Source organism: Colletotrichum phormii, assembly GCF_030913505.1.
Source record: "Colletotrichum phormii strain CBS 102054 chromosome Unknown BDP81scaffold_5, whole genome shotgun sequence".
Lineage (NCBI taxonomy): Eukaryota > Fungi > Ascomycota > Sordariomycetes > Glomerellales > Glomerellaceae > Colletotrichum > Colletotrichum phormii.
Window position 1 is genome coordinate 1,454,160 of NW_026851447.1, and position 23,350 is coordinate 1,477,509.

General features: G+C 54.3%; 7 protein-coding genes across 7 annotated transcripts; 2 read left to right on the forward strand and 5 right to left on the reverse strand.

Moving 5' to 3' along the window:
- Positions 1-1,954: 1,954 nt before the first annotated feature.
- BDP81DRAFT_447318 (armadillo-type protein) lies at positions 1,955-4,998 on the reverse strand (the record flags this gene model as incomplete). The annotated part of the gene is made up of 3 exons (XM_060592169.1): positions 1,955-3,285; positions 3,343-4,228; positions 4,789-4,998. The coding sequence occupies 3 exons, from the start codon at positions 4,996-4,998 to the stop codon at positions 1,955-1,957; spliced, it is 2,427 nt and encodes an 808-aa protein (XP_060448282.1).
- A 718-nt stretch (positions 4,999-5,716) lies between these two features.
- On the reverse strand, positions 5,717-6,585 carry BDP81DRAFT_312941 (uncharacterized protein; the record flags this gene model as incomplete). The annotated part of the gene is made up of 3 exons (XM_060583854.1): positions 5,717-6,157; positions 6,278-6,298; positions 6,409-6,585. The coding sequence occupies 3 exons, from the start codon at positions 6,583-6,585 to the stop codon at positions 5,717-5,719; spliced, it is 639 nt and encodes a 212-aa protein (XP_060448283.1).
- A 2,948-nt stretch (positions 6,586-9,533) lies between these two features.
- BDP81DRAFT_181530 (uncharacterized protein) lies at positions 9,534-10,402 on the reverse strand. The gene has a single exon (XM_060582289.1). It carries the CDS (start codon positions 10,249-10,251, stop codon positions 9,784-9,786), a length of 468 nt encoding a protein of 155 aa, XP_060448284.1. The 5' UTR covers positions 10,252-10,402; the 3' UTR covers positions 9,534-9,783.
- A 3,026-nt stretch (positions 10,403-13,428) lies between these two features.
- Positions 13,429-17,190, forward strand: BDP81DRAFT_369545 (DNA-directed RNA polymerase III subunit RPC2). Its single transcript, XM_060586591.1, has 2 exons — positions 13,429-13,776; positions 13,831-17,190. Exons 1-2 carry the CDS (start codon positions 13,541-13,543, stop codon positions 17,048-17,050), a joined length of 3,456 nt encoding a protein of 1,151 aa, XP_060448285.1. The 5' UTR covers positions 13,429-13,540; the 3' UTR covers positions 17,051-17,190.
- A 238-nt stretch (positions 17,191-17,428) lies between these two features.
- On the forward strand, positions 17,429-18,722 carry BDP81DRAFT_181542 (uncharacterized protein). Its single transcript, XM_060582290.1, has 2 exons — positions 17,429-17,876; positions 17,959-18,722. The coding sequence occupies exons 1-2, from the start codon at positions 17,564-17,566 to the stop codon at positions 18,573-18,575; spliced, it is 930 nt and encodes a 309-aa protein (XP_060448286.1). The 5' UTR covers positions 17,429-17,563; the 3' UTR covers positions 18,576-18,722.
- Positions 18,723-18,869: 147 nt separating this feature from the next.
- BDP81DRAFT_459084 (uncharacterized protein) lies at positions 18,870-19,934 on the reverse strand (the record flags this gene model as incomplete). Its single annotated transcript, XM_060593499.1, has 2 exons — positions 18,870-19,498; positions 19,553-19,934. 2 exons carry the CDS (start codon positions 19,932-19,934, stop codon positions 18,870-18,872), a joined length of 1,011 nt encoding a protein of 336 aa, XP_060448287.1.
- An 813-nt stretch (positions 19,935-20,747) lies between these two features.
- On the reverse strand, positions 20,748-23,015 carry BDP81DRAFT_314029 (major facilitator superfamily transporter; the record flags this gene model as incomplete). The annotated part of the gene is made up of 7 exons (XM_060583953.1): positions 20,748-20,927; positions 20,989-21,254; positions 21,314-21,505; positions 21,571-22,146; positions 22,203-22,550; positions 22,614-22,650; positions 22,704-23,015. 7 exons carry the CDS (start codon positions 23,013-23,015, stop codon positions 20,748-20,750), a joined length of 1,911 nt encoding a protein of 636 aa, XP_060448288.1.
- Positions 23,016-23,350: the final 335 nt, after the last annotated feature.

Sequence of the window (23,350 nt, forward strand, 5' to 3'; positions counted from 1 at the left end):
TGCGGCGACCCCGAGGTGTTGCCGCCACGCTGCACCAGCACAGCCCCGCCGTCAGCACACCTATACAATGCCGGGTCAAAAGTCTGTTTAGACCCCCATTTCACCCACCCATCAGACCACTAAATAGGTAGCAAACCTGCCATTTTACAGCCCCTGTTTTAAAAATTTAGAATATTTTAAAAGTTACAATTTAATAATTTTATTCTTAAACTACTTATATATTAAATAATAATCAATTTAGAGAAAGTTTGAAGTGATGGTTGTTATTAGCGTGGGTAGCTCTGCTATTGGGGCTCTTAATGCTGTAAACAGACTACTGACCTGGCGTTGTACCTATTCACTCCCACTCTGGGCTTTCTGACAGTGAATGGAATGGCACTGTGGGACCAGACGTTCTGGAACTTGCGCCCTGGGGAGCGGCCGGCCGTGGCCAATCAGAAGCGGCTATTTCGACTCTCGGTCGCTTCACATGCTCCATCCCATCGCAGGCCTCCCGTCCTCCATTGTCGCACATCGCGCTTCTGGTGCTGCCCAACCAGCGGCCGCAGCGTACCATTCAGGAGGGCATTCACTCAGATGTATGAGCCAAAATTAGCAACACCAGCAACTCTTTGTTGGAGGTCAGCATGTTACAAACATTCACGATTACATCAAGAAACACCATAAACCTTAAAGTCAAGATCTTTGTCTCGAATTATCTGCCTAGTTACATGCGCGCGGTCGGAGGGTGTCGTGGGCATTTGCTGAAAAGCATATGAGCAAATCGAGCCAAAGCCTCACCAGACACGTCTTATTCTCCGCCGGCCAGAAAAAGCAAAAAGTAACGCCCAATTTTCATCCCTAGAGTTCTCTTACACACACAAGAAACCTTTCTCCAATCTCCTCCAGAAGGCCAAATCGAATCTCTCCAGAAACCCCCAAACATCTGAGAGCCCATGAGCCCTTGATGAATATCCCCGTATTGTCGATGTTGTATCCTCCCACTTCAGATAAGCCATGAGAGGTCTGGGTGTCATGCTACGCAGTTCATGTCGAAAGTGCGAAACGATGTGCCAACCGCCTGCGAGAAAAGAGAAAAGAAAAAGAAAGAAAAAAACTGCCTCCGATGCTGTCATGTCCCAGTGTTGGCCCCTATGCAATGCGTGCGCAGTCAGGTATCTCCTGTATAATCTTGTCGGACCGTTTCGGGGGAAGCAGAAACGCTCAAGTGATGGTTCGCAAGGCTAGGGAGGCCCTTAGTATACCTCAAGGCCATCATTCGTAGAGGAAGAAACCAAAGTCTTCCCGAAATCGTTGCGCGTCTCATGATCAGCTTCGTGACTGGCGTTTCGTTCAAGGAATTATGCCGATGATGTTGTCGTGAGTCCGGTCCAATCATTATACCAAGGGCCAGTAGTTGACCCTGGCGAACGAGCGTCGAGAATGAAGGGGGAAAAAAAAGTCGAAAATAGGGAAATGGCGATGAAAAACAAAAGAAACTCGAAAGCAAGGAAAGCATTCGTCTATGTCGATGTTGGGATCGAATCAAGTACAAGCCCTATTGGAGGCTCCGCCCGATCTGGTGACGGCTGCCGAGAAGCAGAATGCGATTCTTATGTCTGCGCTGCAAATGCCGAAGGGTGGGCACTGATGCGCTGCCCGAATCCATAGTGTACACACAAAGCAGGCCTTGCAACCGGATGCAAGGACCGCCGTGCTCGACGGATGAAGAGGGTTGGTGGATTGCGGTGTTGTATGTTGGTTGGAGGATGATTTGTGGTGATTGCACAGACAGGAAAAAGGAAAAAGATCGTCAAGTCGTTGCTGCGTAGCCGCCGTGCTGTGTCGAAAGAAAACCGTTACGCGGAAAGCATCATGCCACCATTATGTTCATTGTCGAATGCCCGGGCCACATTTCGTACCATTGGAGATGAATCTCAACGGGCTGAAATGGTCGACAACGCGTCGAATACAATTACAGCCACTGAGACTCGCCCGCAACCGCGTCAGCAGGGGCGCCACCATTGGTGCGCTGCTGGCCGTTGAAGCCAAACTGCTGGATGCGCTGGCTCTGGGGAGCGGGGGGCGGAACAGTGACGTTGTTGGTCGTGGGGTAGTTGGCCTGGTTGCCGCGAGGAGCCATGCCGCCACCGTTGAGACCACCGTTGAGACCACCGTTCAGACCGTTGCCAAAGGCACCGCTAGGGGGGATGATGGAGGTGTTGTTGGACATGGCGCGGTTGTGGCCGGGACGCAGGGGAATCTGGCCCTGAGTGGGGTCCGCGGGAGTAACCTGACCGCTCGAGGTGGCACTGCCACGGCCCTCAAAGGCCTGGATCTTGGCCTGGATGCGACGACCATAGGGAGTGGACCGAATGGAAGGCAAGATGGGGCGGATAGCATCGACCAAGCGGTACTTGCTCGCAGGAGGAGCGTACTCGAGAGCGGTCTGAATGACGTAATTGGCATACGAGTCGCGGAGGAGTCTCTCAATCTCGCCGGGGTTCAGGAGCTCGTCAACAATCATCTCGCGGGAAGGCTCCTGGGAGCAGCGAAGGCACTTCTCGATGACGTTGGAGCTGAACTTGTGGCGGGACAGCTGGCCGATGCGGTTCTGGAACATACGCACAATGGGCTCAGTGAAGGAAGGCTCGTTCAGGTCGATGATGTACTGGACAACGTAGTTGCCGAAGGGATCCTGCACAAGGATCGGAGCGTGCTCGGTGATCTTGGCAATCAGCCAGACCTTCTGCTCTCCTGAAGCGTGGTCAATGCAGCGCTGGAGAACACAGCAGCCGTGGCGGTGGGTGCCAACGTCAACGCAGTTGGTGCCGACAGCGTCGAAGATGAACTGCGCATCCTGAGCGCTGAGCTTGTTGAGACACTTCTGGATGACATGGTTGCCGTTGAGGTCCTGGATGAGCTCAACGACCTGGAAGCGAAGAGCGTTGATGATCATCTCAATCTGGGTCGGAGTAGTAACGAACTCAATCATCTTCTGAAGAGCACGGGTACCGTGCTGGTTGAGGGCGATGCGAACCATGTCGACGGCGGCGTTCTGAATGAGCACTGTACGCTCATCATCGTTGCAGTACTCCAGCAGCTTCTGGCAAAGGTAGTTGCCGAAAGGATCAGTCATGAGCTCAATGACGTGCTGGTTGGTCTCCAACCAGATCATGTGGACCTGCTCCGGGTTGCGCTCTTCGAGCTTCTTTTGCAGATAGCGGCAGCCGTGCTGGTCCTTGCAGAGGTCGTAGATCTGGCCACCAACGTTCTCGAGAGCGAGACCATTGTAGCGCGACATAGCTAGGCAGGCATATGTTAGTGATGTGTACGCATCATAGGATTGATCGTCGAGCTTACCTTCATTGTCCATCTGGCGGCGATGTTGAATGACACGAGCCTGGCTGTCACGAGGCTGAGGCTGCTGGGGGTTGTACAGAGCGCCATAGCCGGCGTAGTTCTGAGCAGGGTACATGTTGTTGCCATTGAGGTTCATGTTCTGCATGCTCATAGCCAAGAGAGGGACACCGTAGGGGCCAGGGCCAGAGGCGGGGGGAGGACCGTTGTTGTTGGGCGAGACGTAGCCGCTCGGGTAGAATCCCCCGTAACCGTTGTTGGGAGCAGCAGTCGCCGTACCGTTGGGAGCCTGGTTGCCCTGAGAGGTGTGAGGGAAGCCTTGACCCGGAGCACCGGGACCGAAAGGAGCTGCGTTGGCCTGAAGAGCCGACTGGATGGAAGGGTAGGGACCAGCCTGCTCGCGAGGGCCGCCCATGTTGTTGTCGTTAGACAGCTCACGGCTGTGGCGGCCGGGAACAGCGCCAGCGGGAATGCGACCGATGCTGGCATTGTGGTTGTGGAAATGCTGCTGGGCGTGGTTGTTTGTGACAGGGCCGCCGTTTGCAGTGCTCTTGACGGTAGGCACGTCGTTGGCAGAGAAGGAGCTCTGCAACTTGGGAGGAGTAGCCATGATGTGGTTACCGGGGTGGTTGCCGGGAGGAGAGACGATGGAAGCCTGGTTGTCGGAGGGAGCGTCCGGGAAAAACTTCAAGTCGAGCGAGTGGCGGACTGAAGAACGATTGCCGATTTCTCCAGAAGACGAAGCTCCGTTGAGCGAAGACGTGTTGATAGCAGACAAGCTCTGTTGGGTTCGGTGACGGTTAATATTGCCCCAACCATGGGAGGACGGCGCGTCAGGAGCGGGCGAGGGAGAGAGGGCAAGGTCAAGGGCAGCGGATGATGCAGAGAGCTATACGACGCAAACAATTGTCAACAGTTGATCGGAGGCTGACAATTTCGAAGGTTTGTGTCGACAGTATTTTCCCTGCAAAACTCTGACCTTGGCGGGAGGAAGGAGCAAGCGGTAAACGAACAGGAAAGGAAAGAGGGATATTGGGAGAGAGTCTGCTCCTTCTCTTTCTTTCACTCGCGTTGACAGGTGGAATCAGGAGCGAAAAAAAGAAGAGGGCTAAAAAAAAATTTAAAAAAAAAAAGACCGAAGTGGGAATTTTGGACAAGGTGTGCGGGGTGAATCTGACGGGCAGAGGTGAAGTTGAAGCAAGCTGCTGCTGCTGCTGCAGCTGCTGCAGGCGGTTGCTTGCGGCTCGCACCTTCCCGCCCGTGAGGTTCGGGACGTGGCACTTCACCACCCATGGGCAAAGGAAACATGTGGGCCGGTTTTTGCTGAGCAGGCAGAACCAAAACCGTAGGCACCGACTTGCCCATGCATTGGATGATAGGGCAAAATAGGTTATGGGAAAGTGAATAGAGAGGTGATGTGAATGTGAAGAATAAAATGCGCAAACTTACCATTTGATCGTTCTGACGAACCAGAGTTGGGAAGTTGTCGTCGCCGGTGGCCTGTCCGTACTTGTTCTCGCCAGAAGCGTCCTCCTCGCCGAAGAGGAAGCGAGCAGTGCCGGTCTGGTCGAGGTCGGCGCCGTAGAGACCAGTGCGGGAGCGCGTAACCGGCATCGAGTAGCGGTTGTAGCTGTCGTTGGGAATTCCAGTGTCAGCCATTGCTCAGGTTTTTGGAGGTTTTGCTTGCTGTGTGGTAAGTACGTTGCTCTTCTTGGGCAAGTCTTAGGTTGTCGGTTGGTTTGCTTCGAGAAGAAACGAAACGACGGAAATTGGAAGGAAAAAAAGGCAGGCCTTCAAATATTCCTTGGCGATCGATTTGAACCAAGCTTTCGATAACCGTGAGAACGCTCTTTTGTGAGAGGCGTTCGGCAGGCAGGTGCGATTCGTAAGATTGGAACAAAGGATTTGAACGTCGTGGAAGCGTGGGGTGAAGATGTGAGAACAGGTGCGTGATGTTCTGCGGTGTAACTCAAAAGGATAAGTCGCTGTTGTTGGTCGGTAGATGATGAGTGAGAATGGGAGAGTGCGGCGTTGAGGTTGCGGTGTGGGTGTGGAACGGTCGAAGTGGAAAGGAAGAGACCGCTGATCAATCTCGCCTTTTTATCGACGTGTGGGGTGAGGATTCAAGACTTCCAGATCGAGGGAAGGAGCTTGCCCATCTCCAAGGAAGGAACCCATCTCATCGAAATACCTTCCCGAGGCAAGAGCGTTCCTTTAAACCCAACTTGTGGGGCATCGCCGTCCGTTTCTTCGAGGCACAATACCATACCTTACCAACTTTGGCAAAACAAACTTTACCGGCCTTTGGTTATGATACTTACCCCCAAGACTTGTCCAAGAAGCAAACATACTGGTCACACTGCACGGATTACGGCACTCACGCGTTGGAAGATCGATGACTAGTCGGATCTTGGCGAACAGCCTCCTCCTTCTCGTCCTCATCGCTGTTTCTGCGAGATCCAGGCACAGACCGGGAAGGCAGATGGTCGTCAAAGGTGAAGCGGGACTGCATCACCGTGGAGTGCGGCGAAGTGAGCTGCGAGCCCGAGCGCCCGGGGCGGTTGAAGAGGCCAGGAGGCGAGGTCAAGCTCGAAGTCGAGTAGCGGTTGGGACGCGAGAACATCGTGGGGAAGCCGGACGATTCGTGGTATTCGGGAGGCGTCGTGGGCTCCGACTGATGGCCATGGCGGAGGTCGTCTTGCATCTTCGCTAGCTCCATCTCCTCGCGGCGCTGCGCTTGCTCCAGCTTCTGCATCTCCATCTCGAAACGACGCCTCTGCTCGCGCAGTCTCTCATATTCGATCTTCTTCTTCTCGATCTGGGTCCAGCAGTCAGTTACCGTTCTTCGTCATTGTGGTTTTCCAACTTTGCAGGGTCTGCACGTAGACTGTCTCGTCGCAAACAAGGTTCTGCAGCGGGACGGCGGAAGCCCACATACCAATTGAACTTTGTGGAAAGTCTGGACAAGACAATGTCAGTCGCATTCTTGTGGGAAAGCGCGCGATGGCGAACAGAGAGTAGCGCATGGAACGCAATAGCATAGCATTCCACCGTGGATAGAGAACGTACGTTGTTATAATCAGGGCCACCAAGGTCAGGGCCGCGCTGACCGGTGATTGAAGACAATGTTGGTACACGCCCCGAATCCGTAGTGAAGCGGCGAGGCAGGGCGCCTCGCCCATCGTGAGCCTGAACAGGCTGCGGGAGGCGGTTGCCGTTCCGCGGAGGTGAGACAAGTGTGTTCATCGTGGATTCGTTACGGGGCGACTGTTGAGATCGGAAGCGCAGCTCGTCCATAGTTCGGCTTATTCCAACAATTCGTACACGGCGCAAAGGGGCCTAGTGGCTGCGGTTTCTATATACTGCTGGCATCAAGCAAGGCCGGCGGTCAGCGACATGAACATGGAGGGGTGTTTCTGTTGCAAAAGAAGCAGTGGCGGCAGCATCAAAGAATGCGGTCGATCAGGGTGCGTGTGACGCCCATGGCGGCAAGAAACAGCAGAACAGAGCGAGAGTTTCGTGATTTTGGAAACAAGGAAAATTGGAGGCGGGGTGCGGAACTGGCGAAGTTTGGTGGTGCTGGTCCGGGGGTTCCCTCTTGGTCCTGGTCTTGGTCCTGGCCTTCTCCAAATGCGGGCGGCAGTCGGTGAAGCGCTGAAGAGACAAGGAGAATGATGGCAGTGGACGCATGGCAGCAGCTGAAGCTGAGCAGCGTGAGTGAGACTCGAATGTCTCGCCCTGCAACTCCTGTCTCTTCTGTGGCCTCTGGATCGCGAACCGAAACCGTCACTGCCGTTGTCGTTGCCTCTCCAGCTTCTACCTGGCATCCCTACCTCTTCCCCCCCCCCCCCTTTTCGTGCTGTCTGGCATCCAGCTTTGCGATGTCGTTCTTTTGGTCGTTGGGAAGCCTTTGGGAGCGCATTGCGATGTCCGACTGAGTTGACTCGCTGATTTGGCGGCATAACGACACAAAGGGCAGCCGAAAATGTGGTTTCCTCTCGGATGTTCTCTCTCTCCGTGTTTGTGTGGTGTGTTTCTTGCCGCCATGGCGCAGTTGCTTCCACAATCGCAAAGCTCTACCACACATCGATGCGGGTGTGATACAGCGACCGGCCAAGCACAAAGAGAATAAAAGAACTGGAACGTACCTGGTTTTTCTTCCCGTGGTATTCTTCCCCGGTGCAGTACAGAGTATACACTCAGATAAAACTGACGCGCCGCGCCCTGGAGAGCCAGGAGCGACAAGTTGAAGAGGGTTTTGGAATACACGGACACACGAGATGGTGTACAGAAAGAGAACTGGGTAAGAAACCGACGACCAACGTGGGGAGAAACGAAAAGAGCAGGTTCGGAGCATAAGAAGGTAATGTAGCGATTTTCAGGTGTGGGAGACAAGCACGGTTGAGAGGGCGTGGCAGGTCAGACGGCGGCCCAAGATACCCCTGCGCCATCGACGGGGGGACCCAGTTTGACGGGGGCCACATCGAGAGAGGAACCACAGACAGGAACCACCACATCTCACTCGCTAACCAGGTGCCAGGCCAGGGCGGCTTTGCAAGTCGGAGGGGTGGTTTGCTTTCGGTACCCAAAGAACCCTGGTAAGTCCGCGAAGGATATCCGTACTGAGATGCGTAGGACTCCGTACCGCAGGTAGCTCCCAACGGCCATACGGACACTCTCAAGTGACGAGAAAGCCCCTCGTTCCTCTCTCTCTCTCTCTCTCGCTCAGAGACTGGCTGGAAGCCAAGGGGAGACAAAGTACCCTGCGCCGTATTGCGTTACCACACCTTGCCCTGTCCTTGTCAAGGTAGCGTCCAGTCCTTCGCGCGCCGTACCTGGCCAGGTCGGGAGGAGAGTTGCGGGTACTCAGAGCAGGTACAAAGTTTGGACAGCGTCAAGCTTGCACTGTACATAAGGTAGGTGAGCAAGTAGGGTAGCCGCGGTGCGTGTGCATGTGGTTGATGCTCGACGGGTGTGGTGGTGGTGGTGTGTGGGTGGTGAATGGTGGTGGTGGCTCTCTGAGTCTGACGCAGCGTAGCTTGGGCTTTCGCAATTCCTCCTCCCATGAAGTTCCCGAAGAGGCAAAACAGCCAGTGGGAGGTGAGGGACGGTCTTGCGAACCCTGTTCGAAACCCTCCCGCGCCCAGGAGCAGCGGCAGACTGAGGGCGAGCCCGCAGATGTGGTTGCACTCTTTACTCTCGGGATACCTCTCAGGTACTATAACCACTCGAGTCTGGTCGTGGCCGCCATTGTCGTTCTGTGTCAACTCAGAATTGGCAGAGGTGGGACAACGACACAACGGTAAACATTGTCGTTCAATAGGTAGCGATTGATTGATGCAGCATACCGCCTCGTCTTTCGATATCTCGTGACTTGTTCGTTCGTGTCTGGCTTCTTTTCCTCTGCTCCTGTCCCTCTCCTCTCGTGACATGCACGGAGCGAGCATTCCAGGCCCATTGCCCAATTATTACACACCCCTCCTCTCCGCTCACTGTGTGTCTCTCTTTCTCTTTACCCCCTCGTCTTTTCCCCTCCTCCTCCTCCTCCTCCTCTGCTGAGGGGCTGGTGTACTAACAGCCATAGAAACCGCCGAGTCTAGCAGGTCGGAGGTCGTCCGTACTAGTCCCAGTTGACCGTCTTGTTCCGCTTTCCTGTCAGGGGCTGTCTCTCGCGGGTGTAGCACGGTGCGGATGGCCCACAACCTAGGTTTGTCAAGGTTGTGCGAGCGTTGACGACAGAAATGGCTGTTGCCAGTGCATCGGAAACTCTATCTCAGTCTGACAGGAGGCCCGAGATCCCCTATTACCCATTTTGCAGAGTCTGTCAGGCCAGTGGCAAGTTCCTACGTTGAGCTGCTGCTCCACGTCTTGGGCTGGACGGTGACCGCCTTGTCTCGTTTCTGTGCTTGATTTTTGTCGAATTGCCAATCTGCCAAGTAGGGCTTGGGGCTTTGGGAATCATCACCCTGTATATGATTTGTTCTCGTGCTGGCTGCGAAGCAAGCTCCGAACCAAGGACCTGCATGCTTCGTTGAGCGGTGAAGCGGCAGCCTGTGCTGTGGGTTGTCATATATGTAGCTTTGTTTCTGTCTGCAAGCCTAGCAGACAGTCTGTGCCGCGCACTGCCTACTTTGCATCGCTTTTCGGGACTTGGATAGCCCTGTGCGACACCGACGTGCTTTCCCCAGATCGAACGAGTACTGCCAAAAGATCTGGATATTCAGGCCAACTGTCACACCGTTGCGTTGTTCGCGAGCTTATTTGACACCACACTTTCTGCTCGCAACGGCTCTCGTTGATGAGGAGTTGCGTCGAGGTAGACAAGGACTGATGGCACGTCTGTGCCATGGCCGTCGACGATCGGCTCAACCGAGTGGACGGACAAGGGCTGTTCGCCAACGAAGAGGATGGGATGTGCACATGGGGTACGTAGAGCATCGACTCTTATTTGACTATCCAAGCCATTTCAAGGCCTGCCGTTGTGAGCCTCGTCCAAATGACAAATCGCTTGTCAATGGGGTGCTCCGTTCGTCGTTGACACCGAGCAAAGCAGCCTACGTACGTCGTCAGAAGCAACTTGCGATTCTGGTCAGTTGGTATCAAACCCTCTATCTCTAGGCTTGGAACGATCAAATGACGCCGCTCCTGTGTATGGTTCCTATTCGTACCAATGGATATGTTGCTGTGAGATCCATCTTGAGACAAGTACCGGTCTCTGCCCTCATTGGCCCACCCTGCAACAATAGTTTCCCTTGAAATTGCTGAGTTCCGTGACGCTTTCAACGTGTGAATGCATACAGAGCACCAGTCGATAAAAAATGGATTGCAACCCTGCGTCGGTGAATCGCTGAACGAGAGGGACCTCAGAAGATTGCTCGATTCTGAGTAACAGGTCCATCCTGACCCTGCCATTCTGTCGCTCCGAAGAGTTCCACAATATTTTTCTTCTTTTTTTCTTTGCAAGCCGCTGGCGGGGAGACAGGGTCTTCCCGAACTGAGGGTCTCCGGCTAAGACTGACCTGGCTAGACGGCGCGCGAAACTCCCGTGGCTTGTCAGTATGTATTCACACATCAAGACGAAACCTCAGTGTGGAGAGAAGACCATGCATTCTGACTGCTCAAGATTTCGAACACACAAGGGATTGAATGCCTTGCAGCTTCATACAGGATGCATATCAATTCGCCTAAAAAGAGCCAACATGTGTGTGGCTGTTAGGGCTGCGGCTTGGGTACGGCTGTCGAGGCCGTCCGTCCCTGCAGGTGAGGTGAGGAGACGAACGAGGGGACGAGCCAGGTGTCCGAGTACCTAGCTTCCAGCCTCATCCTCAGCACAGTTTTGACGAGAACGCGCAGTTCAGAAACATGCGTGATGTGCCCCGCGATTCGGGCACAGCGACGAAGCACTTGAGTGGTAGGCCTTGTCCTATTGGTGCCGCATCTTGGACCGTTGCTGGTGGGCTGGCGAGGGTCTCGAAGTGACTTGCATCTTCCCACCTTCCAGCCGCCGGGTGGTTTGCGAGGATCCATGCTCGGGGTAGAGGCTCCAGTGCTTCGTCATAATGCGGCTAGATGGTTTCCTAGGAGGCATGGAATGGCCCGTCCTGGCTTGAAAATCGCGAAAATAGCAGTTAGGAAAACTGAATTGTTGGGCGGCAAGCATGGGCTGTCGCAAGCTTCTAGCGGCTCGGTTCTACACCGACTTTTAAGGCCCGCATTGAGTGGGCTATCTGCGAGTCTGCGACAAAGTAGGCGTGGGCGGCGGCATTGGCGTGGAGAGTAACAAAAACTCCAGGCTCGGGGCCACAGTGACTTGTCAGACGGGGCCTTAAGGAGGCTTCGACAGGTATCGGTTTTGTACCTTGGCGGCGGGGGAGGTTTGAGAATGGCAGAAGACGTTCTGACTCTGACTGTCGTCCCATGTCACTGGCAGGATGCTTGTTGAAGGATCCTGGTAGACAGACGACGGGCTAGAATTCTGAATGGTCTTCCATTTAGCAAATTCTGCGCTAAGCCGAGGGAAGTCGGCTCGACGATCAACTAGTTCGGATATTCCCTCGCCACCCCTTTTTTTCGTTTGCCATTCTGGCACTGGGCCCATGTCGTTGAGGAAAGGTCCCATCAGGCAAAGGCGGCAAAGCCCTTGGCTCTAGCTCCTCTGTGATGCGATACCCCAGTAGGAGGAGGGGTTCTCCGATAACAGAGTGGTTGGACCCTCGATCGGCCGCAATCCTCGGGGCCGTAGGTCGTGACTCGCGGGGTTGACCTGTTGCATCATAGGTGACAAACTTCGCCCTTTGCTTGGAAGTTCAACGTCTTTGTGTGTTTCCATGCCAACAATAACGGTCGCAGAGCCTAAGCTGCGCCGCAGAGAACGGTTTCAGGAGGTTGTGAAAAGCGGCAAATGGAGAGTCGATACTAGCCTTACGTTCTCTCTCGATCGACTATTGTGCCCTTGGAAGTTGCGACCATTGTAGCTCTCCAGCTGGGTGGACGTGTGCTAGGTGTATCCGTTTCGTTGTATCGCGGGGCAGCTTCACCACCTAACCGATCGGGGTCCGATATCTGGAGTCGAAGAGGGGCAGTTGCAGTTGATGGGATGTGACTTGGCTTGCCACAGTATATCCTCTGCCAACGCAACATGCAGACGCCGCCGCCGCCGCCGCATCACCAGCTGCGGGTCGTGCAAAGGGATATCCTGCGGGGAGGGCTCTGATCCCATGCAGGTGTGACGACAGAACAAGACCGTAAAGTGATTATGGATATGAGCAGCGAAAGACTTTTAGTCCGAAACCCTAGAAGCAACCCTAGGCTCTAGTGACGTTCATGTAAGTACTAGTGTCGTGAACTGCTTTTCGTCTGAATAACATCAGAATGGACTGTTGCAGGGCAGGATGACGAAGCAATCCAATTCCAGCTTGCTCCTGGGAATTGCGTGTGTAAAAGTCAAGCAGTCGTGTCCCAAGACCCCAGAGACCTAGGCCGTTGGAAAAGAGGCTTTTGTCTGTCGCGAAGAGGGGTAAAGTATGAGGTAGAGAGAAAAGATGGTGAAGGGCGGGGCCGCAGCAGACGACAAGGCACCCGCAGGCCCTGGCTGCTCTCCTCTCCCTTGCTCAGGCGTGGCTTCCCAAGTTTCCACAGCCTAAAGTGGTGACCTGGAACGGCGACAACCCCCACTCGTCAACCAGTTGAGGAAAGTGTCCGGAGTCCCTGGTCAACTTGGCTTTGGACCTTGGAGGCAGTCGCGGCATTGGTCCTAAATCTTGCAGTTGCGTTTGGATTCACACTTGCATACGGAGTATCAAATACTGGAACCAGCCTGGTGCGGTGCTATTCCATTGGTATACCGATTGGTGTACCAACATGGCAGTGCTGACTGAGTTGCTCTTGTTCTGTTATCCACTTCCTTTGACGATGAGACAAGCATTGGAAGTACGGGTCGTTGAGTATGCGTGTAAATGGTCCCTGACATTGACTGTGCTGCACAACGTACGAGGCGGGCCCAAAACCCTGGTTTTGGGCACCCGTCAACGCAGAGTCTAACAGAGATCGAACCCACAGATGGAATGACCACGACCTGATCAGTCGTAAACTCGATAAGTTGCACCGAGACCATCATGCCACACGAGAACCTCTTTCCTGAGGATGAGTTCGGAGTAGCCTTTGCAAACTTAGGTGCTTTTACCATGTGGGTGCCCGCATCGAATGTGCACCGTCAACTACCTTAGTCCAGAAACTAGGTAGGTCCGTCAGCAGGTTGGGATGAACCGTGGCCTGTCCCAACCTTAAGGCATTCAAGGTACGGATAATCAAGTAAGCAATAAAGTAGGTAGGGTAAGGTGGACAACGCACGGCAGAGCACCTCGTGCTGCTGCAAGGCGGGCTGACACAGCTCGGCGTGGCTCACCGAGGTCAATCCAGGTGTGCCAGGTGTGCCCCGCCAGCCTGGTCGTCGCCGTCCCAAGTTCACCATGCTTACTAAGACACTGAACGAATACCAGTGACACCCGTCGGTCGCGCAAAGGTGGGGCTGCTGCCAGCACCCGGCACCGCGGGGCCAAACTTTTCTGTTGCCCACCACTTACCTCAAACTCGCGATGTGACTCGACCGCCTGCTTCTCAAAATTCTGCGGTAGACCCTCCTTCCGCGTTGCCGCAATTCCCAACGACACATGATGATTGCAGGCGGAACACGGTGACCATCATGCAGGACGACGGCTTCGAGGCTCTTTTGGAGCCCTTTTACAACGGAAAGAAGCTGACAGATCCTATCTCGACCAAGGAGGACAAATTTCAGCTCTTACCCGCCTTTCTCAAGGTCAAGGGTCTCGTCAAACAGCACATTGACTCGTACAATTTCTTTGTCGAGAATGAAATCAAGGAAATCGTCCGCGCCAACCGCATTGTTCGAAGCGATGTGAATAGTTCATTCTGGCTTGAGTATGCCGCCATTCCCTGCATTTTTTTGCATGAACCAGTCTAACGCCCCGCCAGGTTCACTGATATCAGAGTTGAGCGACCCAGTCGCGTCGACTTCAACGACATCAGAGCTCAGAATGAGGTTTCACCAATGGAGTGTCGTTTGCGCGACATGACCTACGCCGCACCTATTATGGTTGATATCGCCTATATTCGCGATAAATCCAAGATTGTGCGGAAGAATGTCCCCCTTGGGCGCCTTCCCGTCATGTTGAAGAGCTCCATCTGCAGACTTGGTGGAGCCAACAACGCAGAAATGTCGCGCATGAATGAGTGTCCTCTTGATCCCGGCGGCTACTTCATCATCAATGGCACCGAGAAGGTCATTCTCATTCAGGAACAACTCAGCAAGAACCGTGTCATTGTCGAAGCCGACGAGAAGAACAGCGTCATCACAGCTTCAGTCACCAGTTCGACTCACGAACGCAAATCCAAGACGTATGTGACGCTCAAGAAGGACCGAATTCTTCTTACTGCCAACATTTTAGTCGAAGGCATCCCGATTGTCATCATCCTGAAGGCGTTGGGAGGCCTGTCAGATTACGAAATCATGCAACTCGTTGCCGGCGACAACGGAAAATATCAAGACGAGTTCCTCATTCAATTCGAGGAAGCTACCAAGGTTGGCGTATATACGCAACAACAGGCTTTGGAGTACATCGGTGCCAGAGTAAAGATGGGTAAAAGTAGGATCCCCTTCGCCGCGCAAGTCCGAAGAAACCACGTCGAAGAAGCTCTCGACGCCTTGGCGAACCTCATCATCGCCCACGTCCCTATTGAGGGCTTAGACTTCTATCCCAAGGCCGTCTATGTGGCTTTCATGACGCGGCGCGTCCTGATGGCGCAAGCCGACCCGAGTCTCGTTGATGACCGTGACTTCGTCGGAAACAAGCGACTCGAGTTGGCTGGGCAGCTTCTCTCTCTGCTTTTTGAGGATTTGTTTAAGCAATTTTGCGGCAACGTCAAGAGCAGCATCGACAAGGTTCTGAAGAAGGACAATCGAGCCGTTCCCCTCGATGCCGTCAACATGATCAGCAATCACGCCAACATGATCGGTCAGGGCATCAATCGAGCTATCCAGACAGGAAACTGGACTGTCAAGCGTTTCAATATGAACCGAGCCGGTGTAACTCACGTTCTCAGTCGTCTTAGCTACATCAGCGCTCTCGGGATGATGACTCGAATCAGCTCGCAGTTTGAAAAGACTCGCAAAGTCAGTGGTCCTCGTGCTCTTCAGCCCTCACAATGGGGCATGCTCTGCACTTCAGATACACCCGAAGGTGAAGCCTGTGGTTTGGTCAAGAACTTGGCTCTCATGACCCATATTACAACCAACGTCGAGGAAGCGCCGGTCAAGCGATGGGTCTTCACCCTGGACGCCGGTGTAGAGCCCATCCGAAATTTCTCAGGCGGCGAAATGCACCGCGAGACTTCATACGTCATCCACATAAACGGAACCCCCTTCGCCTTGACCAGATACCCGAAACGATTTGCGGGCAAGTTCAGGACAATGAGAAGGCGCGGCTGGATCTCTCCCTTCGTCAGCATTCACATCAACAATCACTTCAACGCAGTTCACATTGCCACTGACGAAGGACGCATTTGCCGACCTTACATCATTGTCAAGAACGGCAAGCCCAAGCTCAAGGAGGAACACTTGAGACTCTTGCAACTGGGCAAGGCTACGTTCGACGACTTTTTGACACACGGCATTGTCGAGTATCTTGACGTCAACGAAGAGAACGACACTCTCGTTGCTCTCTACGAAAAGGACGTTACCCCTCTTACTACCCACATGGAAATCGAGCCATTCACTGTTCTTGGCGCAGTTGCTGGCCTCATTCCCTTCCCTCACCACAACCAATCTCCTCGAAACACCTACCAATGCGCCATGGGTAAGCAAGCTATTGGCGCCATCGCATACAACCAATTCAATCGTATCGACACCCTGCTTTACACCCTCGTCTACCCCCAAAGACCGATGGTCATCTCCAAGACAATTCAGCTTGTCAACTACGATAAACTTCCAGCTGGTCAGAACGCCACAGTCATTGTCATGTCGTACTCTGGCTACGATATTGAGGACGCGTTAGTCTTGAACAAGGCGTCTTGTGATCGCGGTTTCGGACGCTGTCAAGTATTCCGCAAATACACGGCTGAGCTGCAAAAGTACCCCAACGGTAGACGCGAACGCATTGGTGACCCGGTCAACGACGAGAATGGCAGGACAACCAAGCACGAGGCCTTGGACGACGACGGTCTCGCTATTGTGGGCTACAAGGTCAATTCGGGCGAGGTCATGATCAAGAAGGAAACCCCTCTCGATACTGGATCAACAGGCATCGGTATGGATCGTGGACCAAGCGAATTCAGAGATTCTTCCATCTCGTACAGAATTGCGGATCCCGCGTACGTCGACAAGGTGATGGTATCCCACACGGAGAGAGAAACGATGGTGGTCAAAGTTCAGACGCGACAAACAAGAAGACCAGAGCTTGGTGACAAGTTTTCGTCCCGTCACGGACAAAAGGGTGTTGTTGGAATCATTGTCGACCAGGAGGATCTGCCATTCTCCGATACGGGTCTGGTTCCCGACATTATCATGAACCCCCACGGTTTCCCGTCTCGTATGACTGTCGGCAAGCTGCTTGAATGCTTGACTGGCAAGGCTTCGGTTCTGGACGGACGGAAAGACTACGGCTTTGGTGACGCTTTCCGCTCACACCCCCTGGAACAGATGAGCGCTGCCTTGGTTGATCACGGCTTCTCCTGGGAAGGCAAAGACTACTTCACTTCAGGCATCACTGGAGAGCCTCTGGAGGCTTACATCTTCAACGGCCCCATCTACTATCAGCGCCTGAAGCACATGGTGCAAGACAAGATGCACTCTCGTTCTCGTGGTCCCAGAGCCATTCTTACTCGCCAACCCACGGAAGGTCGTTCCAGAGACGGTGGTCTCCGTCTGGGTGAGATGGAGCGCGATTGTTTGATTGCGTACGGTGCCTCTCAGCTGCTGCTTGAGCGTCTCATGATTAGTTCCGACGGAACGCAGATCGACATTTGCCAGCAGTGCGGTTTGTTCGGTTACAAGGGTTACTGCCACACGTGCAAGAGCACCAGGGAGGTTACACAGATGACGATGCCCTACGCCGCCAAACTTCTGGTGCAGGAGCTCATCAGTATGAACGTCGGTGTGAGGCTGCAGCTCGCAGACGAGTTCCCTCATCCGAGATGATGAGATGGCGCGACGTGTATAGTACCTAAAGTGTATCACGCAAGTCCCGGGATATTGGAGTTTTGACAAGGACGGCGTAGGGTCTAAAAGCATAGATAGCACACGAGAAACGTAGATATCAATTGAGGATTCACAAGCAATTAAATGACCTCTTCCCTGGGGCACCGCACTCTTGACATACCTTACCAAGCTTGTCAAGTGCCATGTATCTTCAATGGCAGTCATACGTGGTTGCCTCCGGGCCGATGTCAAAGTGGGGACCAATCCGGGCGTGCGGGTCCTTCTCCGCACCCCCGGCTTGAGGTACCTGAGCCATGGGATTTCCGAAGCTAGAGCTTCACCCCTGCGAATTCTGATCCGTCACTTCCTCCGCAGCGCGCTTGTTCCTGACATCATCTTTTCCCACCTTCATCGTTGTCTGCTTTTCTTCTTCCCTACTACTTCCAGCGGTGCAAGGCTTTCTGTTTCTCTGCGTGACATCCTCTAATCTATGACTGCCGCTCTCTAGTACCCATGGCCACCTTGCGCCTCGCTACCTCACCCGGCTTACGGGCCGCTACGACGTCGCCGTTGACCTCGCAGCTGTGGTCCAGCGCCACCGCTGTGAATGCAACAGTAGCTTCTGTCGCCGTAGCTGCTGCGTCTAGTACTACCACGACGACAAAGACGATAATTCCTCCCCCGCCGTCCGTCCTGGCGCATGCGAGAACGAAGCACGTCGAGCCGCAGAACCGCTACTTCAACCCTTCCAACGCAACCCTCTCCACCACCGGCGGCAGGCCCGGCAAGAAGCCAGGCGACGAGAACAATGCAAATTTAGGAAAAAGTACGTGTAGTATCCTTCCAGCGGAAACGAAACTCTTCAATACGTCTTGCGCAACTAGGACTAACAGCTTCCGAATGAATAGCCCTTCGCATCCTCCAAGACCACCTACCTCGGGTCCTCCAAGCCCCGCTCCCGCAAGAGATCCTCGCCCCCAACATCTCGCTCCACCTCTTCCCGACAACGCACCCGCACCTCCCGACCGTCTCCGGCCGCGTCGCCTACACCGCCGCCCTCTGGACCTCGCCCATTGCCTGGAACCGCATGCCGCTGGTCGGGAACGTCCGCTTGTCCATCGTCTCGGAGCGCGTGACGAAGCAGCCCCTCCACTTTGCGCCGTTGCATCCTGGCGCTGTGCCGGAACAGCTGGTCGTCAGGTGGTGCGCGTCTGGCAAGAAGAATGGCGGAGGGGTCGGCGGTGCGGCGGGATCTCCTTCGTCTGGCGCTGCGACGTCGGAAGGAGGGGGCGCGAAGACGGAAGACGGCGGGGATAAGGCGTTTACGGGGCTCTTCGTGTTCCAGTTTGATGCCGAGGGCAGGATATTGAGCCATACGATCGAAACGGTGCAAGAGGGCGGTGACTGGGAGAAGGGCGTCGGTGCCAAGGTCGTCGGGCTGACGGATTGGCTCCTTGGCGGGATGCGGAGGCAGGGAGAGAATCCCAGCCCTGCGTTTGAGGGTCTCGACAAGGGCAAGCAGTGAGGCTGCATCTTTCATCACTGCACGAAAGGTCGCTTCACAGAACGGTAGTGTTGTAGATAGTCGGACGAATGGCGCAACGGAAACGGCGTTTTGGATGTTTGGGAACATACCAATTTCATCATTAGGCGGGCGGCACAGCTAGCAACCCTCTCCTCTATTCATATGTACAACAGCTGTATCATCAATCTCAGAAGGAAATCCCACCCATAATCACCAAAAATCCAAACTCCGTCCAATGCAGAAATAGCAAAAGTTTTTGTGAGTGTCAGCGTCGTCCATGCCAGTGAGCTCCTCCTAGGTGCCCACTCCCGCAACAGACATCTTGCCACTCTTCTCCTCATCCTCCTCAGCATGACACGCCATCACATCCGCCAAATCGCCCTCCCGCACCATCAAAATCTGCGTATCCGCCAAACTAGAACTCGTAACCGTCGTCCCCAAAATCCACCCGTTCCAAATCTTTTGCATAATATTATCCGGACTCAACATAAGACACCCCTTCATCCCTTCCTCGTCCCCGGGCGTAACAGCAACCATCAACCGCTTCGCGCCCGCGAACCGATCGACAACGTGCCACAGACACCCAAAGATCTGATCCGACTCCTGCTCGGGGTAATGCAGCTCCTCAAACGCGCAGGCGACGTGCCGCACGCGCCTCGTGTCCTCTTTGCGTAGAAAGTACACCATGGGGCTGTTGAAGCCGTACTGGTCGTAGGCCTCGAGCTCGCCGACGAGGTAGAGGGCGTCAAGGCGGAAGTTGAACCAGACGCGCGGGGGGCGGGCGATGGGGGTGTCGGAGAGGAGGGCCGAAATGCGCCAGCCGAAGGCGAGTTCGTAGTGTTGTAGGCCGAGGGCGCGGGATTCGCGGCTGATGAGGAGGATGAGGGGGCATGCTGGGTTGAAGACGAGTTTCTCATACTCGTCTGCGGTCTTTGTCTCTGCTTCTTCATTTTCTCCTCCTTCTATTTTTGGGCTACTTGCTGATGCTTTGGTGGCGGAAGAAGAGGAAGAAGAGAAGGACGGGACACGTGGTGCGGCGAGAGAGCGCTTCGCAAACGCCTCACGCCGGGCGGGCAGCCTCGCGTCGCGCTCGAAGCAGCAGGCCGTCACGACGCGGGGAGCGATGAGGTAGGACCATATCTTGAGGCGGATCTCTGGTGGCAGGTCCGGGAAGCGGTGGAAGTGCGAGAGGGTTGTGAGGGACTCTGCGCGCCGGGCGTCGAGGCCGTCGTCGAAGAGGGAGAAGTCGAGCCAGAATTTGGAGTCCGAGGTGCGCGCTTTCAGATGGGCTTCTTCGTCCTGTAAGGGGGGAGGCGGGCTGGATGTGGTGTCTGGTACGGGAGCTTTATTGATGTCCATTGTTTGAGATGAGGGGGGATGAGAGAGAGAGAGAGAGAGAGAGAGATCTGGGTTGATGTGTGTAGGTGCGCCTCGATGAATGTCGACTTGAGGCAGTGAGATAAGGAGTTGGCGGGATGAGCTGGCCCTCTCTAGTGGGATCTGTGAATGAAGGAAATGAGCTTTCAGGCAGTCTGTCTCATGGTTGAGCGTCCAATGCTGAATTTGAAGCACCCTTCTCTCATAAAGACGGTGAGAAGCGATTCGGACGTGTGATGAGGTGAGGTTGCGAGGAGGGTCCGGCCGCCGGAGCTTCGCAACCGCACCACAAAACACACAGCCCACTTTCCTAATCGGGACAACTTGGCCACCTCGCCTCGGCGTTGCGCAGCGAATCACAGTGATATTCGCCGCACCCAGACTTGACGGATCCAGGATTTTTTCTTTCTTTTTCTTATGAAAGGAAGGGTTGGTTGGCTTTTCCTTGTTTCTCTTCGCCATTGGCCGACGTCAAGTTTGTCAATGGTATTGATGTGGAATATAGTGAGTAGACTTTATTCACAGAGACGATGACTACCCAGTGTCATGGTACGAATCTTAACTCTGCGTATCATTCCAACACTTCTGTGATTCTCTATTTGTTTAATCTTGTTTCATTTGAAATCAGCCTATTGAAAAAGAAATAACTAGAGAGACCACTGAATTGATGCAGCAACGCTATCCTGTCAAATATCACTACGCCTAGAAGAGATAATCAACTCCTGTAACCTGAGAAAACAAAAGAAATAGTTAAGAAAAAGTCCCTTCACTTAGCCCGCGCAAATCACCCTCAACCTACTCCAAATTCGATTCTCCGCCCGACAGATGCTCTCTCCTTACATTCTTGGCGGTGCCTCGCTTGCGGAAATAGCTAATCAAGTAGACGCCCTCGTAGATCTCGTTCTGCCTCTCATTCTCGCCCTCCTCGACTTTGCTGATGTAGACGTTGCCAAGGAACGAGGCCGATACCGTGCACTAAGAGACATCGAGTTAGCTTGATGGCGGACCGAAGCTTGCTCCTAGAGGTATGACTTACAAGGACCATGAAGGGACAGATGGCAACAAATGCCCAGACGACACCCATCTTGGCGTCGTGGGTGACCTGCTGCTGCGTGGCGGCGGGCAGGCGGCTAAGGGCCTCAAAGTCTCTCAGGGGTGAGTCCTCGCTGATGCCCGAGGCGTTGTTGAACACGGTCGTCATGATGGTCAGGCCCAACGTTCCGCCAAAGGGGTATGCGACTGCCATGAGAGAAATGACGGCTGCGATCTTCTTGGGGAAGTAGCCGACGCCGTGGAGAGGGACTGGACCGAGGATTAGTCTCACTGCCCAAAATCACAGCATGTGTGGGAAGAGTTCTTACCGGGCATGATACGGAGACCGGTTCCGACGCCGGTGAGAGCCATCATCCCATATACGGTAGGGAGGTGTTCTGTCCAGAGTGCCCACGCCAGCAAGCCGATGCCGAGCATCTCTAGAATCGATCCGAGGAAGATTGGGGGGAACGTCTTACGCGGCCAGCCGTTGCACATGAAAGCCGAGGCGTAGACACCAACTGCAGAGTTCACTCGTCAGCAAAACTCTCGGCCTCACGAATGATGCAGGGAAGAGAGAACTCACCTGCCAAGCCCGGGGTAAAGTACAGCAGCTGCACGCCAGACTGATCCGCCGACCAAAGCTTCACCATTGTAAAGTAGATGTTGCAAAAGTACAGCACAGAGTACATGGCCATACCCGTCGCGAAAGAGGTGTAGAACAAGAGGCCAATATCCCTATTGCGGACCAACTCCCAGGGGATCATGGCCTTTTGCCACGGGAAGCGGCGGGCCAGGGCCTTGCCTGGGGGCATGTGGTACTCCCAGACGACGAAAAGGATGCTGATAACGACACCCAGGATAAGTGTCACGAGAACGGCGGGGCTACTCCACGAGTATGTGGCGCCGGCCCAGGTCAAGCCGAGGACGATAAGACCGAAGCCAAAGAGGAAGAGGAGCTGGCCTCCGACGTCGATTGTCTGGAGACGCTTTTTGAATGTTGTGCGGCGGCCCGTTTCGGTTGTCTCGTCGAGCTGGGGAATGGGTTGCGGTCCGAGGAGTTCAGAACGAAGGACAAAGTAGAGGACGAAGATGCTGACGAAGGCGATGGGCAGGTTAATGCCGAAGCACCATCTCCAGGAAGAACCGCTCGTGATGTATCCTGACAATCCATTAGTCTTATAAATCGATGATGATATGGTTCTTAGCCTGGCTTACCTCCCAATACAGGACCCAGTCCCCATCCCAAGACACCTCCCAAGAAGGAGAAGATTGACCAGTTCTTGGCGTTCTCGCGCAGGGTCACCTTGTCGGCGATGACGATGCGTACGAGGACGTTGAGGCCAGCACATGCCAAGCCTTGGAAGCCGCGGCCGAGCAGGAGAACGGGGAAGGCATCCGTCGGTGCGCCGGTGCATAGCGCGCTGCCGATGAGCATCAGCACCAAACAGGTCTGTATCGGTACGTGGCGTCCAAAGATGTCGGCGACCTGGCCCCAGAAGGGGATGAAGGCGGCCGATGTGAGGTTGAAGGCTGCGATGATCCAGTTGAGCTGGCGAGTCTCGTCTGCGTTGGTTGTTAGATACAAGATGTGGGAGAGATGGGACTCTATAGGAGAGGGAGGCTTACGGAAGTCGGCTGCAATCCAGGGCAAGGCACTTGCGACCTTGTAGATTTCGTCAGCTGCGTTGCATCTCGAGGGGCTCAAGAGAGACGTACAATTGTCACGTCCAAGGCTTGGACTACAAAGGGGAGAACGAGGCCAGCAAAGAGCTTGACTCTGTACTGTAGCTGTGCCTTGCGCTCAGACTTGCATGTAGGGCAGGGTCCAGAGGTCGAATTGAATTGGTGACTACAAGTCGGCGTGCTTGAAGTTCTTTCCAATGGCGTTTGGCCGTTCTTGTCTTGATAACTCGTCCCATCGCTTGCTGGTGCTCCTGTCCCTTCTGGCTTTGTGGCTGGTGTTGTTTGCGTCTTGCCCGAGCCTTTCATGGCCCGGTAAGCCTTCTTCCCAAAGTAGAGGAAGACCATGTCGAAGTTGCCTTTGAGGGGTAGGATGGATTCTTGACGTCTCTTCCGATTAAAGGGTTGCTGTCTGGTGCTGCTTGTCTAAGTAGGTGATTCTGTTCTGGCTGTGTGGGCCTCTGGTAGACTGGAAACTTGATGGGCCTGGGGTAGGAACGAAATGATTGATTGAATGTCGACTCTATTTTTGAACTCGATCCAAGGGGGCCAAGGGGGCCAAGGGGGCCAAGGGGTCATATAAATCCTCACCAACGATGGTATACTTGATATCCAGATACATGATCGGTAGTTCAGCCTGAGACAGGGGCGTATACAGAACAGCCAGAACGGAATGGACTTCC

Coding starts and splice junctions, on each gene's coding strand:
- BDP81DRAFT_181530 (XM_060582289.1), bottom strand. CDS start 10,251: ATGGCAGGGTCAGGATGGACCTGTTACTCAGAATCGAGCAATCTTCTG.
- BDP81DRAFT_369545 (XM_060586591.1), top strand. CDS start 13,541: ATGCAGGACGACGGCTTCGAGGCTCTTTTGGAGCCCTTTTACAACGGA. Junction 13,777..13,830: donor AATAGTTCATTCTGGCTTGA/GTATGCCGCCAT, acceptor ACGCCCCGCCAG/GTTCACTGATATCAGAGTTG.
- BDP81DRAFT_181542 (XM_060582290.1), top strand. CDS start 17,564: ATGGCCACCTTGCGCCTCGCTACCTCACCCGGCTTACGGGCCGCTACG. Junction 17,877..17,958: donor CAATGCAAATTTAGGAAAAA/GTACGTGTAGTA, acceptor CCGAATGAATAG/CCCTTCGCATCCTCCAAGAC.